The sequence below is a fragment of the Cololabis saira genome, chromosome 2 (genome assembly GCF_033807715.1).
Source record: "Cololabis saira isolate AMF1-May2022 chromosome 2, fColSai1.1, whole genome shotgun sequence".
Taxonomy (NCBI): Eukaryota; Metazoa; Chordata; class Actinopteri; order Beloniformes; family Belonidae; genus Cololabis; species Cololabis saira.
In genome coordinates this window covers 5045685-5062871 of record NC_084588.1, presented here as the reverse complement: position 1 = coordinate 5062871, position 17187 = coordinate 5045685, and the positions used below count along the sequence as shown (strand labels likewise).

The window sequence follows — 17187 nt, the reverse complement described above, 5'->3', positions numbered from 1 at the left end:
GGGCAGCCGCCGCCATTACGTGAAGAGCACGTGTAGAGCACGTTCAAGGTAAACGCTCAGTAAAACACGGTAAAAACCACTAAATGAACAAATTTTATGGCGGATATTTGTTTCATTTATTTATGTGTTAGTAAAATGTTTATATATTATTTTCACAAAATAAAATTTAAAGGAGCTTGAGGCCGGATTGTGGCAGGATTTATGAAAAAAATCTATATACATTTTAAGTTTTCTAGTAATAATGTCAGATGAAGCGTTCCAAACCCTAAAGAATGATTCCTCTAGTGTATCTCTCCGTTGCCTTGAACAGGCTGTGTGCTGCAAAATGTGCTGCAATTCGGTCCCGAATTTCCCGCGCTGTCCTGCGGATGTGACGTCACATGACGCTGCATGCACGTTCTCCCCGTTCTCCCGTGCCGGCTTCACTGTTGGCTGCAGTACCCCCAACGGCCGTCGTGGTGAAGGGTGGCGCTAGAGAGTCTCATTTCTTAAAAGGAGCCTCAAGCTCCTTTAAATATGATTAAAACAAGCATGTTGGGTAATCCTGTGGATACCACAGAGGTAATTAAGGGGTATTTCGACCCACTGAAGGTTGTAACACTGTGTATAGGGGTTTTTGACCGGTACAACGCTGGAGTAAATAAGAAGTAATGTATTACTCAAATTTAAGTTGTTGATAACTGAAAAGTGAAGAGTAGAATGGGATGTGATATTTGAAAATAGAACCCATGTGTTTAATGTGTTAATTGTGGCGGTTTATTGTGTAAATATGATGATGTTGTAAATAAAGAAATGACTTGGCGGAGGACAGAGACACATCGTGCTTTAATTGCTCCGCACTCCACCTGCTTTTACAGGTAAACATATTTGTTACCACGGTCCTCACCCTTGGGACCTGTAACACTAACATTACATCATGGCTTCAGCATCTCCCCCTCCCTCCCCGTCTGCCCTGCTGCTCTCTGTCTTGTTCTGTCTTGTTCATCCACTTCGGAGCCTTTCTCTGCATGTCCTCACAAATCTTTGGATTTCTCCTAACAGGATCTCTGTTTTTTGGAGCTAACCGCTACCTACCACATGGACAAAAATGTCGGCAGCTATTCTGGCCGTTTCAAGGCTGCCTGGAGCATGTGAAGGGATAAGCTGTCCGACCAACACGGACTCAGACGCTGGGGGAACAAAATTACAAACTGGACACGATTTTTGGTGATTCTCAGAATCGCAGACTGGCTGCGGTTTTCGGGATTGGTATAAGACCTTGGAGAAGTTGAAGCTCGGCTTGGTGGAAATTGACCTCAAATTTGGCTGTTTGGAGTCGCCATGGTGATGAATCAGAGAGACTTCTAAGGCAGACGGAAAATGACTGGAGTCAGACTGACCTGAAACAATCATTTTCTATCTGAATTTGGCTCTGGAAGGCTGGCCAACCTCAGTTTCTCCTGGATGTTATGCTTGAAAAGACACTCTGCCCCACAGCCCTCCCCCTTCCCCTCGTGACCCCTGTGGACCTGAATCAGAGCTATACGGAGGCTGGCTGATAATCAAGGTCTATGGCTGAAATAACTGAAACTGAAACAGAGTTCACAGACTTACTCCATTGACAACTCCTCTGTTTCCCCTCCCCTCAGGTTAAGAGCCCAGATATACTTGCTGTTGCGGCTTGCATTGGTCCAAAGTGCAAAAACGTAGAGGGGTTACAATAATAGCCCTTGAATTGTTACATTGTTACATTTTTTCTGCCTATTCGTTTTGCATCCAAGTCACGTGACTTTCAAGATTCTGGCCGTGACACCAAAAAACATGGCGGACATTTCTCATTTCTTAGCGAATAAAATAATTATTTTGAGTTAGTTTCTGCATAAAAATTTGTTTTGATTACATTTCTAGTGAGAAATATATATTTTACTTTCATAATATTCACTCAGTGAATGTACATAATCACTCACTTGCTCATTGTTGCGAAGTTTTTTCAGATCTCGCCAGAATAAAGGCTGATTTATGGTTCCGCGTTACACCAACGCAGAGCCTACGGCGTACCCTATGCCGTAGGTTCTGTGTCGATTTAACGCGGAACCATAAATCAGGCTTAATGTGAAGCTGCAATGTTTTCAACCTGATCTCACAAAAATCCGTGAAATGCCCAGGACCTCTCACCACTATTTTCCGTGGCCCCAGCACGGAAAGTGGTAAATTCCGTGTGAGCACCACGGATATTGTACCTATGCAAAGTCCATTGGGATCCGTTGTCAACCGTTTCCTACTTCTAACCAATCATAAGTGGTGCTTTAACCTAACCAGACCTTAACCAGAGCGTCGGCCAGCCACAAAATATCATTTTTAATGGCTTTTGAACCAGGGAGTGGAAACAGGCAATATTTAAATTCATTGAGCAACAACGAGCAAGCAAGTAATTATGTACTGAGTGAATATTATGAAAGTAAAATATATATTTCTCGCTAGAAATGTAATCAAAATGCATTTTTATGCAGAAACTAACTCAAAATATTGAATATTGCATGTTGCGTACGCGGTCAGTGTCTTTTTGAGAACGTGCACGTTGACGCGTCAAATGGACGCAGGATACGCGTAGCGTCCATGATGCGTACGCAGTCTGAACTGCAAGCATATCTGGGCTCTAAGAGCCTGGGTCGTCCTTGACAGCTCGTGGTCATTCCAAACCCACATTACCGGGTTACCCGGTCAGCCAACTTCCCTCTTCACCGTATTAACCACCTCCGTCCGTCCCTCACTTCCAACAGCGCTGCTATCCTGGTCCACACTCTGGTCACATCCCGCCTGGACTACTGCACCTCCCTCCCTCTTCGGCCCCCACAAGTCCATCCAGAAGCTCCAGCTGGTCCAGAACTCAGCCGCTCGGATCGTCTCCAGAACTCCATCCATCAATCATATCACTCCTGTTCTCCAACTCACCGCCCCCCCCCTCCAGGCTACCGCTGAGTTCTGTTTTTATTGCATTTATATTGTTGTCCTTTTTGCTCTGTTAATCAATGTTGTGTGCACTGTAAAGGTGACCTTGAGTGCCCCGAAAGGCGCCTTAAATAAATCAAATGTATTATTAGGGCCTGAGCACTGACATTGCGAAGGCCCTATTGTATCCGTAGGAATCTTTTTTTTATCTTGTTTGTATTTTTCTGACGAAATGAGGGCCTTTTTTCCCCCTAAACGTGCCCGAAAGTCACCAAATTTGGCACGCAAGCCAGGCCTGCCGAAAAATGTGATATTTAATGGTTTGCATTAATGGGCGTGGCCTAACGACTCAACAGCGCCCCCTATTGTTACAGATTATTTTTGTAATGTATTTTACCCGGTCTTTGTACGTTTTGAACGTATAGAAACATAATTCTTGCCATTGTAAGAATGAGATGTACCTGCAGTACTTTACTGCCCTTACTTTTTAACAACTGGTGCCTTTTATTATTTTACCTCTTTTCTTATCATTTTATTTCATTTTATTTGTTATTTACTGTTTAATTGTGTCTTGCCGCTTTTAATGTTGATGTAAAACTCTTTGAATTACCTTGTGTTGAATTGTGCTATACAAATAAACTTGCCTTGCCTTCTGTCAAAACTCAGAGCGGTGTCACATACAAACGTACGCTGATGACACAGCATCGTTGGACGCATCAGGGACGACAGAGAAGAGGAGTACCGGTGTTCTGCCATTTTTCGCTGCTTTGCCAAAAAATGCTACCTAATGGTTTGTAAAGCTACAATTTTACTGTGTTTTACTCCCTAAACCAGGGGTTCTTAACCTTTCTGACCTTGGGGCCCAATTTTTTCAGTACAGAGTGGCCCGAGGCCCGTTAAATATTAACACTGTATAGCAGCGAAGGCCCAGAACATCATAATAAATAAATATATATATATATATATATATATATATATATATATATATATATATATATATATATATGTATATATATATAAATATATATATATATATATATTCAAGTAGCCTCATAGTTGTATCAACATCTGCATCTGACTGTTATATTAAAAAAGTACATATTTGCCCATTAACATGTGTAACTTCAATTACACATTTTTTTCTCTTAAAAATAAAATAAATAAATAAGATTTTATTTTATTTTTCAAATGCTATCTTATTTTATTTCTTTACCAGCAGTTTGAATCTCCCCTTTTCTTTGTTAATTGTCTCAACACATTTTTATAATAAATTAATATAAACACATCTTAGCAATTTAAAAGTTTTGCAGTTTTTCTTTCTTCCCCTTAATCTTATGCCCTCACTTTCTGTCGTTCAGTGAGAGAACTGAGCTCTAATTTCTCCTGTCAGGACTTTAAATCTGGGCTGGATGGTGTCAGGTTCTCATGCACATGAGAAGGTGCTCATTGATGAACCTGGAACGATATTTAGTTTTAATTATGTTCATTGTGGAGAAAGCTGCTTCACAGCTGTATGTGGACCCAAACATGTTTAAGATGGTCAGCTTATTTTCTGTGACTTCAGTTCAGACTTGAGTGGATATGTTTGATGAAAAACTTTGTGTTTTGTTTCAGTGGCGTTTTACTTTCGCACTTTGAACGCCACGGTCTCTGAACGCATGAGACACTGGTTTTGTCCCAGTAGGAAGACTGAACCAGGATGAATCTGTCCATTCCGGGTTGAACTTCCCTTTCCACCTGTTAGGCTTCTCATCTCTGTAAGAGTCAAGCTAATTACTTACTAAGTAACTTACTAAGTTTTATTTAGATTAATAAGTTGTCAGGACTGCGCGTGTCGGATTTCATCCGAGCCTGATCAGCTGAGACGGCCGGGCAGGAACCCGCAGCTCTCTGGCCGCTGCAGCAGAGTCACTTTCCGATGCTTTTGCGAGCCCGAACAACAGTCCAGTCCAGCAGACACATCTACATGTACAATCCTTCAGCAGTAACGATGGAGCCCACCGCCCGAGTGGCACCGACCTCCCCGGCTGCGCGGACGAGTCAGGATAAATGATCCCGCCGCGCTCGCTCGCTCTGGGCGCAGACCCAAGTAATCGATCCCTGATCCTGGCGGATCTAAACCTACTCTGTGCAAAATGAAGGATTTTCTCTATAAATACACACCATTTCTCTTACTATTACACCTAGAGCTAGCTGAGGGTCTTCTTCTCCTCATTTGGTTGGGAGTTGCTATGCAGTCCTGCGGCCCCCGCGGCCCACACTTACAAAACTGAATTTTTTTTCGCGGCCCACTAGATGGCGCTCGCGGCCCAAGTGTGGGCCGCGGCCCTATGGTTAAGAATCACTGCCCTAAACCACTTCTTTCCCCCCCAAGTGGACCTTGTCGCTTGCCAGGCCGTCATTGTAAATAAGAATGTGTTATTAATGACCTGCCTGGTTAATTAAAGGCGAATGACTGAATGAATATCAAATAAAGCAATAGTTTTTTTTCCTCTTTACCGTATAATGTTCACAAAGTGTAATGCAATTCATGTCATGGGTAGTGTATTTTGAAGGATCAAATACTCAACATCCCATATTATCAATTTTACATTGTGCAAGAAATCATGGACGTGCCAATCAAACTTTGAACACACTACATTACCCACAATGCAGTGCACACTAGCCTAACAACGGGCACCATCTCCATGTGCATCTTTACATGAGCAGTGAAGAGAGAGACGTTGCAGACGCAGCGTCAGCGAGACGTCAGATGATGATCCGCTTACCATGATCTGCAGGAATTTTACACATCGTCTCCCAAAGAGTCCGACGGTAAAAATCTAACCTTTCTGTGTAAATTATGTCCACCTGCACTGAGAAAACAAGTCAGAGCGTCTGCCTCGTCAACTTCACATTTGAAACGTCATGTGGAGTTAAAGCATCGGTCCAGTGTGAGAAAATATCTGCAAGTCCTTGACAATCAAACAAAGTCTTAAGGACAGACCAAGAAGACCCAACAGCCCCAAACGACCCCAGTCCCCCTGCTGCTCCTTCAGGGGGTTGATTTACCAGCAACAGGTAGAAACACTGATAATGGACTACATTGTTGGAGATTTACAGCCTCTGAGTAAAGTTGAAAAGCCACTAGGACAAAACATGATTGTATAGTGAACAGTTTTAGGATAGGGGGGCGTTTCATTCGTACTTCTCACCTAAAAATATTGAAATTAACTGAATTTGAACTAGTTCAAAATGAAAATGGTGAACTATGAACATGAACTGTTCATTTTTAAACTATGTGAACTGAACTTTGAACTAGTTCATGAGAAGTATGAACTTGCGCAAGACTGACGTCTAATGTCAACCCCCCTCTGCACACCGCCACCAGCAACCAGAGGAGCCTGTTCAGTGAGAGGCTGCTCCTTCCCAAGCTCCGAGCTCTGCGGTCCCTGCGCTGCTGGAGACTCAATTCCCCAGAGGGAATCATCCCAAAGATATCCAGGAAGTTGAGTTTAAATGCAATCATTATTCCTGCAGTACATCAGGACTTTAGGAATGATCATCTGCTGCCTTCTTCATCTGACATTTTTCTCAACCACAGTTATTGCAATTGCCACCAATCCTAATAATTAGTCGGAAACTGAAGTTTTTTTTTATCCATCTTCATTATTGATGATTTTCTTTTTTTTGTTTTGAATAGAAGTCTTGCAGTATGAGATATGGAGAGTTATAAAAATTACACTTCTTGGTAAAACACTATTTAGTGGAAACACCGACCCCCTGCAGTGATTCCCTTTATCGCAAATTCAGGGATTACATTTTCTGTCGTGCAAAACTGTCATCGAAACGCGCCTTTTGACATTTCTGTGCAAAGCATGGACAGACAAGCAGTTGTTGTTGGTTTGGAGCTTCACCCTGAGCTTCCTTCTGACCATCATCCTGACCTTCACCCCAACCTTAATCCTGATTAGGGATGGGAATCGAGAACCGGTTTCTTGTTGAGAACCAGTTCCCAGTGTTTCAATTCCTTGGAATCGTTCGCCTTTTTTGCAAACGATTCCCTTATCGATTCCAGTGAGCGCGAATTACGTCACAGCTACGCAACGTGCGCATTCGCGCCCAGCAGGAAAACATGGGGACAAAGCGGCATAAACGCTCGAAAGTTTGGTAACATTTTACCAAAAAGGATGACAACAGAGCAACTTGCAATACTTGCATGTGGACATTTCAACAAAGGGAGGAAATTTCAATTTCAATTTTATTTGTATAGCGTCTAATACAACAGATGTCTCTAGACGCTTTCCAGAGACCCAGAACATGAACCCCCGAGCAATTATTACATAAACCCTAGTGGGAAAAAAGCCTTAAACCAAACAGTGGCAAGAAAAAAACTCTCCTTTAGGAGGGAAGAAACCTGGACCAGGACCAGGCTCATAAGGGGGGACCCTCCTGCCGGAGGCCAGACTGGGGGGTCGGGGACGTCAGCAGCACAGCGGACATCCACACAGCCATGTGGAAGCAGCAGCGGGTGAGAGGCACCGCCCAGTGGATCATGTCGGTGCCCCCCTGCAGAAGAGGCCTATAGCAGCATATCTACCACGAAGCTATGTTTGAGACTAACTATTATAGTTTTGTTCTATAGCTGCAGCTATGACTACTGACTCTAACACACTAGAGTTTACACTACCTAGAGATTTACTAACACCAGATAGAGGTTTACTAAACACTAACTATAGGCTTTACTAAACAGAAAGGTTTTAAGTTTAGTTTTAAAGGTGGAGGTGGTGTCAGCCTTCTTAACCCAGATTGGAAGTTGGTTCCATAGTAATGGTGCCTGATAGCAGAACGCCCGCCCTCCAAATCTACATTTGGATACCTTAGGAACTACGAGTAAACCTGCACTCTGAGAACAGAGAGCTCTGCCAGGAACATAAAGCACTATCAGGTCTTGCAAATAATGCGGAGCTAAGCCGTTTTGGGCTTTATACGCAAGAAATAAAATTTTAAATTGGATTCTGAATTTTACCGGGAGCCAATGGAGCGACGCTAACACTGGAGAGACGTGGTCTCTCCTGCTGATTCAGCACTGGCACTGCTGCATTTTGGATCAGCTGGAGCCTATTCAGCAAATTACTTGGACATCCTGCTAACAACACATTACAGTAATCTAGTCTAGAAGTCTGTCTGTCCGGGTTGGGGGGGTCTCTGTGGCGATGCTCCTTGTGGTCATGGTCGGTGATGCCTCTCAGTGTGGACGGCCACCCATAGGTAGTTTTTTCCTCACCTTGATCGTTAGTGCTAAGCCATGTCACCGGTCCACTTACTGTGTGTGTGTGTGTGTGTGTGTGTGTGTGTGTGTGTGTGTGTGTGTGTGTGTGTGTGTGTGTGTGTGTGTGTGTGTGTGTGTGTGTGTGTGTGTGTGTGTGTATGGGCGTGTGAGTGTGTGCACATGAGTATGAGTGTGAGTGTGTGTGTGCGCGTGGGGGGTGGTGTCGTATGGGATGTTTTAAATTCTGTTTTTGATTGTTATTTTATTCTTCTTGTAAAGCACCATGTGTTGCATTCCTAATGTATGAACGGTGCTATATAAATAAATAAAGTTTGAGTTTGAGTTTGAGAAGATACAAACGCATGAACTAGTTTTTCTGCATCCCTCTGCGAGAAGATTTTCCTAATCTTTGCAATATTACAGAGATGGAAAAATGCTAATTTACAAACCTGATTAACATATGGCTTAAACGACAAATCCTGATCGAAAATAACACCAAGGTTTCTCACAGTTGCACTGGAAGCCATCGCAACACCATCTAATCCCTTCCTAAGATGCTCTGGACCAAGAATAATAACCTCTGTTTTATCTGAATTTAGAAGCAAGAAATTTCCGGACATCCAGTCCTTGATGTCCCTAAGACATGCCTGAAGTTTAGCTAACGGTTCTGTTTCATCCGGCTTCATAGACAAATAGAGCTGCGTATCATCAGCATAGCAATGAAAGTGAAACTGTTGGAAACTGTTAGGCTGGGCTTTCCTCCGCAACCCGGTCGCGCTGGGAGCGCAGAGTCGGCCGGTGTGTGGCCAGAAGAGCCGCGCGCTCTGCAACGAGGACGAGCCGGGCCGCTCCCAAGGACTACTAGTCTACCGCCAGCTTCTCCTTTTCATCAAGGCAGGGAAGAGTATGACCCAGGCCAGAATAGATGAATGTCACCGAGCAGTAACTAAGTTTGTGGTGTTGAACATGTTACTGGACATTCTTGTGTAATTGCCACAGAATAATTTGTTGTATTTAGTTAATTTCTACAGAATATTCATTTTATTATTATTATTATTTTATATTAAATACATATTTTATATTACAAATCATTTTGTGGGGACCCCCTGGCACCATCGAGGAGCCCAAGGCTGGGGGCCTCTTATGACCTCACTTGTATTTATTGTTTAAAGATATTAAACAAAGTTGGTGCTAATCGACCTGTTTGTTCTCCTTTTTTCCAAATGAGAATCGATAAAGAATCAAATCATTAAACACAATCAAAATGGAATCGGAATCGATAAAATCTTATCAATTCCCATCCCTAATGCTGACCTTCACCCCAACCTTCATCCTGACTTTCCGCTGACCTTCACAGGTATTTTAAATGAGATACTAAAACTGGTGTAAGCTTTGATTCAGCAGAACATCAGGGAATCTAGCACCCTCACTAGGACTGACAGATGAGTGTGTACCTGGGGGTGGAGCTGCAGCTTGGCAGCGGTCTCTGGTCATCTGGTCACTTCCTGGGACTCGACACTCCCTTTTCTTCTTCTTTCTCTGTGGAAGAACAAAGACAGGAGACGGATAAATGCACAGCTTTTCCAGATCTCAGGTGTGTGAAAGGTGTGACCTCGGTGTCCCTACGCCTCCGTCCTGAAGTCTGTGTCACATCACACCAGTCTGCCATCAGATCTTTTGTGTGTGAGAAGTTCTGATGAGGGCATTTAACTCCCTTTCTGTGTGAGTGTTGTGATGGGACTGCTCTGTCACCATGGAGACAGTAATCCAGGTTTCCCCAGAGTTAGTTTTAGAGGACAGAGCATTCGGGGCAGTCATGTCAACTGTTTGCTCCCATGACGAGGAGAAAGGTGCGCCTTTGGCTCTGGGGGCCCCGCTTCTGTCGGGGTGGGTGTCGGCCCGCCGGCATTGACGGTCGTGGTGGCCCTATCTCTCCGGGCAAGCTGGCCTCTCCCCGGGTGGGGGTCGTTGGCCTGGAGGGTGAGGACCTCCTGGCCGCATGTTCGGCCCATGCCGGGTGGTTGATGCTCGGCTGGGTCCTGGTTTATCACCGGGGGTTTCCTGGCTGCCTCCTCTCGTGGTCATGGGGGCTCCTCCCGTGGTTTCCCTCTGTCGTTGCTGGGAGGGGGCGGGGCTTTCTGGCGGAGGGTTTCCTCCCACCCTCTTCTGGTCCTCCGTGGGGCGGCTGTTAGCCTGGGTTCGGGTTTCTTCCTTGCTGGTCTCTCGGGTGGCGAGGTTGTGCCCTCCCTCTTCCACTATAGAGGGAATGCTCATGACGTCACAGATGCGACTTCACAGCGGCTTACGCCTACTGAGTGGCAGAAAGACTGAAGGTGCTTTCACACCTGTCCCGTTTCAAGCAGTTGTTCCGGAACAGGGAACGTTTCCCCCTAAAGATCGGATCGTTTGGTATATGTGAACACAGCAATCGCGCTCTTAAACGGCACAAAACAAGCGAGCCGAGATCACCCCGGAGAGGTCCCAATTCCATTTGAGACCTGAAACGGTTCATTTTTTTTATTTGTAGTGAGAACATAGTCCACAAAGCAACAACATACAACTCCATTCATTGTGTATGTGCGCCCGCGGCGCAAGGAGAAGAGTCGGTGCAGCCTCCACCACTTTCTCTCCTATTTGACCTGCCGAGATGTCGTCCCAGCGCGGCACGGTGAAATTAAAAGATGTTCAATTTGGGCAGGGTTTGCGCAGCGCAGACCCTGCTGCGGCAGGCGGTCTCTCGCCCGCCACTGAGCTCTGCTCTGCGCCAAGCGCATATACATGAATGGGTAATGCCTGATTTATGGTTCCGCGTTAAATCGACGCAAAGCCTACGCCGTAGGGACGCCGCAGGCTCCGTGTTGGTGTAACGCGGAACCATAAATCAACCTAAAGCCATGGTTGCGGTCTGCGCTGAAAGGGGCGTGTTGTTTATCCCGGGGTGCGGAAGAGGAAACTCCTTCCGCGTTCATTTGACCAATCAGAGAGCAGCTGGTTCGTGAATGGCATTTGTAATCAGCTTTGAACCGCTACAGACGTTTGCCTTGTGAACACAAACTCCACAAACGAGAAACGGAACCACTGTATCGATTTAGCCCCTGAATCGGAATAAAACAAACGGGTCACAGGTGTGAAAGCGCCCTAAGTGACAGAAAGAATGAGTGACAGAAAGACTGAGTGTCAGAAAGACTGAGCGGCAGCGTAAACTTTCAGTTTGAGCAACTGGAAAACATCTAAAATGGGAAAGAGCTGTTGTGCGATCGACTGTACTCATAGATTTAGAAAGAAATCGGAGTTATCGTTTTACAGACTGATGAAAAATAAGCTTAAGAGAGACAAATGGTTCGCTGCAATTCACAGAAACAACTGGATTCCAGGCAACGAAACATGGATTTGCAGGTTCCTATTTTGTATCAGCTAATGTTGGATTTTTGGGTGGCTAACGTTAAACGGTCAAATCATAAAGTTCGGTGTCCTCATCACTTTAATTTTTACAACAAATCCTGCCTTAAAGTCGGACCAAGCATCAAGACTTTTGTATGCCTTCAACCTTTGCTTCGTGTATTTCCCCGGCGTAGAAATTAAGTATATATATACCGGTATATAAATATCAGGAAACTGGATTCGTGGACAAATATTAATGTCCATGGACCACTGGTTTTTCAGGTAACTATACGGGTCACTGTCAAGTCCAACTGACTTTAATTTAAAGGGGACCTCTTATGAAAAACAGGTTTTCTCTTGCTTTAACATTTATAAAGTGGTCTCCCCTCAGCCTGCCAACTCAGAGGAGGAGGAGGAAAGCAACCAAATTCTGCAGTGTCTGTACAGCCGCCCGGATGAGCCGTCCAGTCTGATGTGGATCTACGAGCCGTTCAGATTCTGCTCCCTTTCGTTACGTAACCAAAATGCAATTTACATCGGTTGGCCTCTGATGCGTGAAACCACGCCCACGACTAACTCTGGCCGGAACAACAACAACTCCGCCGGCCGGAGCTTCCGCCATTTTTTCGTAGCGGTGTATGGCGTCATTCAGGCAGCCAATCAGCAGAGAGCCTCATTATCATAGCCCCGCCCCCTCAGAATCCAGCATAGATAATGAGGTTAGAGAATGGGAAGATAAAGACATGGCTCAGAGGCTGAATTTCTAATATATTTAGCAAAAACAATCAAAAGCTTGTTTTTAAGACATTCAAGGCCTGTTCAAAATAGGTATAAGATGCCATAATAGATCCCCTTTAAGCCCATAATCGCCTGTTATCCCGTCTTCTCCACTAGTTGCAGCTGTTTTTGCCACTCAGTGCGAAGGGGGAATGGTCCAGTGGGAAAGTGACGTCAATGCGGACCCTCTATAATTACAGTTTTGGGGGACAGATAATCACAGTAGCCTAGTCTTGATTCAGTCTCAGGGACCTGAAATGGTTGCTGCTTGTGTCTCTGCCTGTTTGTTTTCTCTCTTACAGATTTCAAAGGCGTGTGTGCCAGGCGTTTCCCTGTGTTTTCCTTATTTTAGACTAGCAGCGGATGTCTTCCCAACCCCCCCCCCCCATTCACATAAAGAAATGCCTTAGGTTTTTACCAACTTGGTATTAACCATTAATATACATGCAGACAAAAAAAAAAAAAAAAGAAGGTGTTCAGGTGTGTGTACCTGTTTGTGTTGAACTGTGTGTGCTGCTACTTTCAGCTCCGTGGAGACGCTGGGAGCCTCTTCCTCCAAATCAGGACCGGACACACACCTCACTCTTCCATTAGCCAGGATCCTGGAACACACACACAAGCGCAGCTGAAGGAGGCTCTCTGATTGGTTCATTGATGCAGAAGCTTTTATGTCTTGTCATGTGATGGAGAACCACCATGAATCAGCCATAAAAACAGTGGACAAAGCATTCGGTCATGTGACCCTTTGAACAGCATTTAAACAGCAAGCTGACAGGAACACGCCCTCCCACATGTCAATCAAAGTTAGCTGTGCTCCCGTCTTCTTCCCCGCCCACATTTCCAGCGGGATACAGCGTTAAACGCGGCGACTTGGCGGTGAAATCAAAAATGGTCGTCGCATTTAGCCGAAGCTGGGTTATGTTTTTTATTTGGGGGGGGATTAAGGCGATCAGTCCGTGGAGTGCTTCATCCCAGGACAACGGAGTGGATGAAGGATGCTGGTGGAACCAAACTTTCTTTGTTTTTTCTACTCTTTCTTTCTTCTTTTTGAATATTTGAGCCATGGTACCATGTGAAGAAGAGTACTTTGAATATTTCCAGGAAGGTTTTAATGGATTATATTTTTCAACTCAACGAGGGATTGGAGAATCGGTGCATTGTTTCAGTTGGTTTTGGACTATGAGACTCTGATTTTTGACGTTTTTTAGTTTGGACATTGGAAACGTTGCGAGTTGTGGGGTAGCAATTATTTATTTTTTGGCAAAGATGGCAAATGCTAAATTAATTTAAGTTGTGATGATCGCAGAGCGTGTCAAACTCCAGTCGTTTCTTCTTGCTTCCATTCAGTAGCGGAATTCATTCAGAGCCGGGCCGGAGTGCGGGGCATATGACCAGGACCCTTTGCAGCCTGGAGCCTCTCGTCTCATGACCCGGACCCGGGGATGAATCTCTGCTAACGTCAGGTTCATCTCCCACAGGTGGAGGATCAGGGCCAACAAAATATGCGTCTAGCTTGGGCAATTTGGCTTTTTCTTGCTCCCTTTTTTTTACATTTTATCGCTCCACTTCTGTGTTTCTAACACCGTGTCCTAATAACTGCATGCGACGCGAGCGAGCGTCAGCGGCAAAAATCAATTCCAATGCTTTATTTTCTATTGGACTGTCCTAACTGGCCGCGAGCAACGCAGCGCAGCGCAGCGCAGCGCAGCGCGATGCGCCGCTTTGAGCTGAACATTTGTCGGACGCCCTGCTTCTATTTTCTTCCTGTCGCTCGTGCTGAAAGCCGCTTTAAAGCGCTGTAGGAAATTTCAATACAAGAACCTCAATAAAGTGGCAGCTGGCTGGAGGGAGATCGCCAGGGAGCTGGAAGGTTCTGATAAGATAATAAGATATAATAATAAGATAATATATAATAATAATAATAATAATAATAATAATAATAACAATAATAATAGGATAATATTTCTTTCTGCCACTTTATTGAGGTTTTTGTAGTGAAATGAGGAGGTATAATAGAGATAAATTCTCATTTCAACTAACTGGATCAGCCGTTCCTCATCCATGACCGTTTCCTACGGCGCTTTCAACCGGCTTTCAATGCGAGCCGCAGGAAGAAAATAGAAGAACACTTAAATATCACAATATCAAGCTTGTTTTCTGTTTAGAAAGTACAAACGTGGGATAACAAGTACTCACCCATCTTTTACTTGTCTCTTTACTCTCTTAGGAGTTATTTTAGGAATTTCTTTCAGGAGCGCACGGGCGGGTAGTGCGGTGAATAAAGGCTGATTTATGGTTCCGCGTAAAATCGACGCTGTAGGGTCTGCGTTGGTGTAACGCGAAACCATATATCAGCCTTAAAAAGCGAGTTTCAGCTGTCAATCAAAATAGGGGGCGTCCGATGTCACACAGTGCGACGCGATAGTCGGACGCTCGCATGCAGTTAGGACAGGCTGTAACTCCCGCTCATGTTTAGGCTGTAGGATTACTGTGCTCTGTTGATCGATGATGACGTATGATGCTCATAGACTACTGTTAATGACGAACGATTTTACCAAAAATACATTTGGAGATTCACGCAATTTTTGTTTTAATGTTAACTGTGAGTGTGAAAATCTCAGCACAACATATTATACAATACTTTATACCTAATATGAACCAAGTGGTGCCACAAAAAAAAAGGCCTGCGGCCCGGGTCCCGGGGGAGTACCGCCTCCCCCAGCCCCCCCGGAGCCCCGCCCCTGCTTCCATTCCTTTAGAATGTCTTCTATTCATGCAGGACTGATGATCGGATCATGATCAGTTCATCAGTCCTGATGATCACATTTGCTGTCAGGTTTTGTTCCATAAATAATCAAGCTTGCGACATGTCTGGTATTTGATCTAAGTATGTTTTTATTTCATTTTCAGACCAAAACCAGCTTTTTTTAAAATCATGTTCTGGTACGTGAAACCTCTCGGACCGTATCCCCCTCTCAGTTCTGTTGCTTCTCCTGGCAGACGAGCCTCGGGGCACAGCAGCGTGGTTGCTTCACCCTCTGTTTGCTTCCTGGAGTCCCAGCCAAAGAATGTCATGATGCAAACTTTGTTTTCTGAACAGAAACAGTCTCCATGGCAACGCTATCCTTCATAATGCTGTTATGAAACCAGAGAGTATGACAGTCAGTCTGCAGAGACCTGGTTCAGACCAGAGACCTGGATCCAGACCAGAGACCTGGATCCAGACCAGAGACCTGGATCCAGACCAGAGACCTGGATCCAGACCAGAGACCTGGATCCAGACCAGAGACCTGGATCCAGACCAGAGACCTGGTTCAGACCAGAGACCTGGTTCAGACCAGAGACCTGGATCAGACCAGAGACCTGGATCCAGACCAGAGACCTGGTTCAGACCAGAGACCTGGATCCAGACCAGAGACCTGGATCCAGACCAGAGACCTGGTTCAGATCAGAGACCTGGATCCAGACCAGAGACCTGGATCCAGACCAGAGACCTGGATCCAGACCAGAGACCTGGTTCAGATCAGAGACCTGGATCCAGACCAGAGACCTGGATCAGACCAGAGACCTGGATCCAGACCAGAGACCTGGATCCAGACCAGAGACCTGGATCCAGACCAGAGACCTGGTTCAGACCAGAGACCTGGATCCAGACCAGAGACCTGGATCCAGACCAGAGACCTGGTTCAGACCAGAGACCAGAGACCTGGATCCAGACCAGAGACCTGGTTCAGACCAGAGACCTGGATCCAGACCAGAGACCTGGTTCAGACCAGAGACCAGAGACCTGGATCCAGACCAGAGACCTGGTTCAGACCAGAGACCTGGATCCAGACCAGAGACCTGGTTCAGACCAGAGACCAGAGACCTGGATCCAGACCAGAGACCTGGTTCAGACCAGAGACCAGAGACCTGGATCCAGACCAGAGACCTGGTTCAGACCAGAGACCTGGTTCAGACCAGAGACCTAGATCCAGACCAGAGACCTGGTTCAGACCAGAGACCAGAGACCTGGATCAGACCAGAGACCTGGATCAGACCAGAGACCTAGATCCAGACCAGAGACCTGGTTCAGACCAGAGACCTGGTTCAGACCAGAGACCTGGTTCAGACCAGAGACCTGGATCCAGACCAGAGACCTGGTTCAGACCAGAGACCAGAGACCTGGATCAGACCAGAGACCTGGTTCAGACCAGAGACCTGGTTCAGAGCAGAGACCTGGTTCAGACCAGAGACCTGGTTCAGACCAGAGACCTGGATCCAGACCAGAGACCTGGATCCAGACCAGAGACCTGGATCCAGACCAGAGACCTGGTTCAGACCAGAGACCTGGTTCAGACCAGAGACCTGGATCAGACCAGAGACCTGGTCCAGACCAGAGACCTGGATCAGACCCAGATCAGAACCAGAACCAGAACCAGAGGGGCTACAGACTTACTGTGTATCTCCGTGTGCAGCGGTAGGGGAGTCCTCCAGGTCCAGCTGGGGGTTGGTGTATCCCAGGGTTCCTGGATAATTCACATCCTGCGGGGAGACGGCAGAACAAGATCAACCTGGTTCTCCATCTCACGCTCTCATTCTTACACAGTACAGAGCAGAGGTTTGGACACACCTGCTAATACAAACAAAGTTCTTTATTTTCTGTAATGCAATTAAAAACACGAACATGTCATACATTCTGGATTCATTACAAATCAACTGAAATATTGCAAGCCTTTTATTATTTTAATATTGCTGATTATGGCTTACAGTTTAAGATTCACAGAATATTCTAATTTTTTGAGATAGGATATTTGAGTTTTCTTAAGCTGTAAGCCATGATCAGCAATATTAAACTAATAAAAGGCTTG

At 45.4% G+C, this 17187-nt stretch overlaps 1 protein-coding gene across 3 annotated transcripts in view; it reads right to left on the bottom strand.

Moving 5' to 3' along the window:
- zdhhc1 (zinc finger DHHC-type containing 1) overlaps positions 1–17187 on the bottom strand; it is a 42700-nt gene that overhangs the window by 3897 nt on the left and 21616 nt on the right. For all 3 annotated transcript variants that reach the window (XM_061736530.1, XM_061736550.1, XM_061736540.1), the window contains 3 exons: positions 16776–16861; positions 12828–12939; positions 9634–9718 (listed from right to left, as the gene is read on the bottom strand). In XM_061736530.1, coding sequence (XP_061592514.1) covers positions 9634–9718; positions 12828–12939; positions 16776–16861 — 283 coding nt within the window. The remainder of the gene's footprint in view (positions 1–9633; positions 9719–12827; positions 12940–16775; positions 16862–17187) is intronic.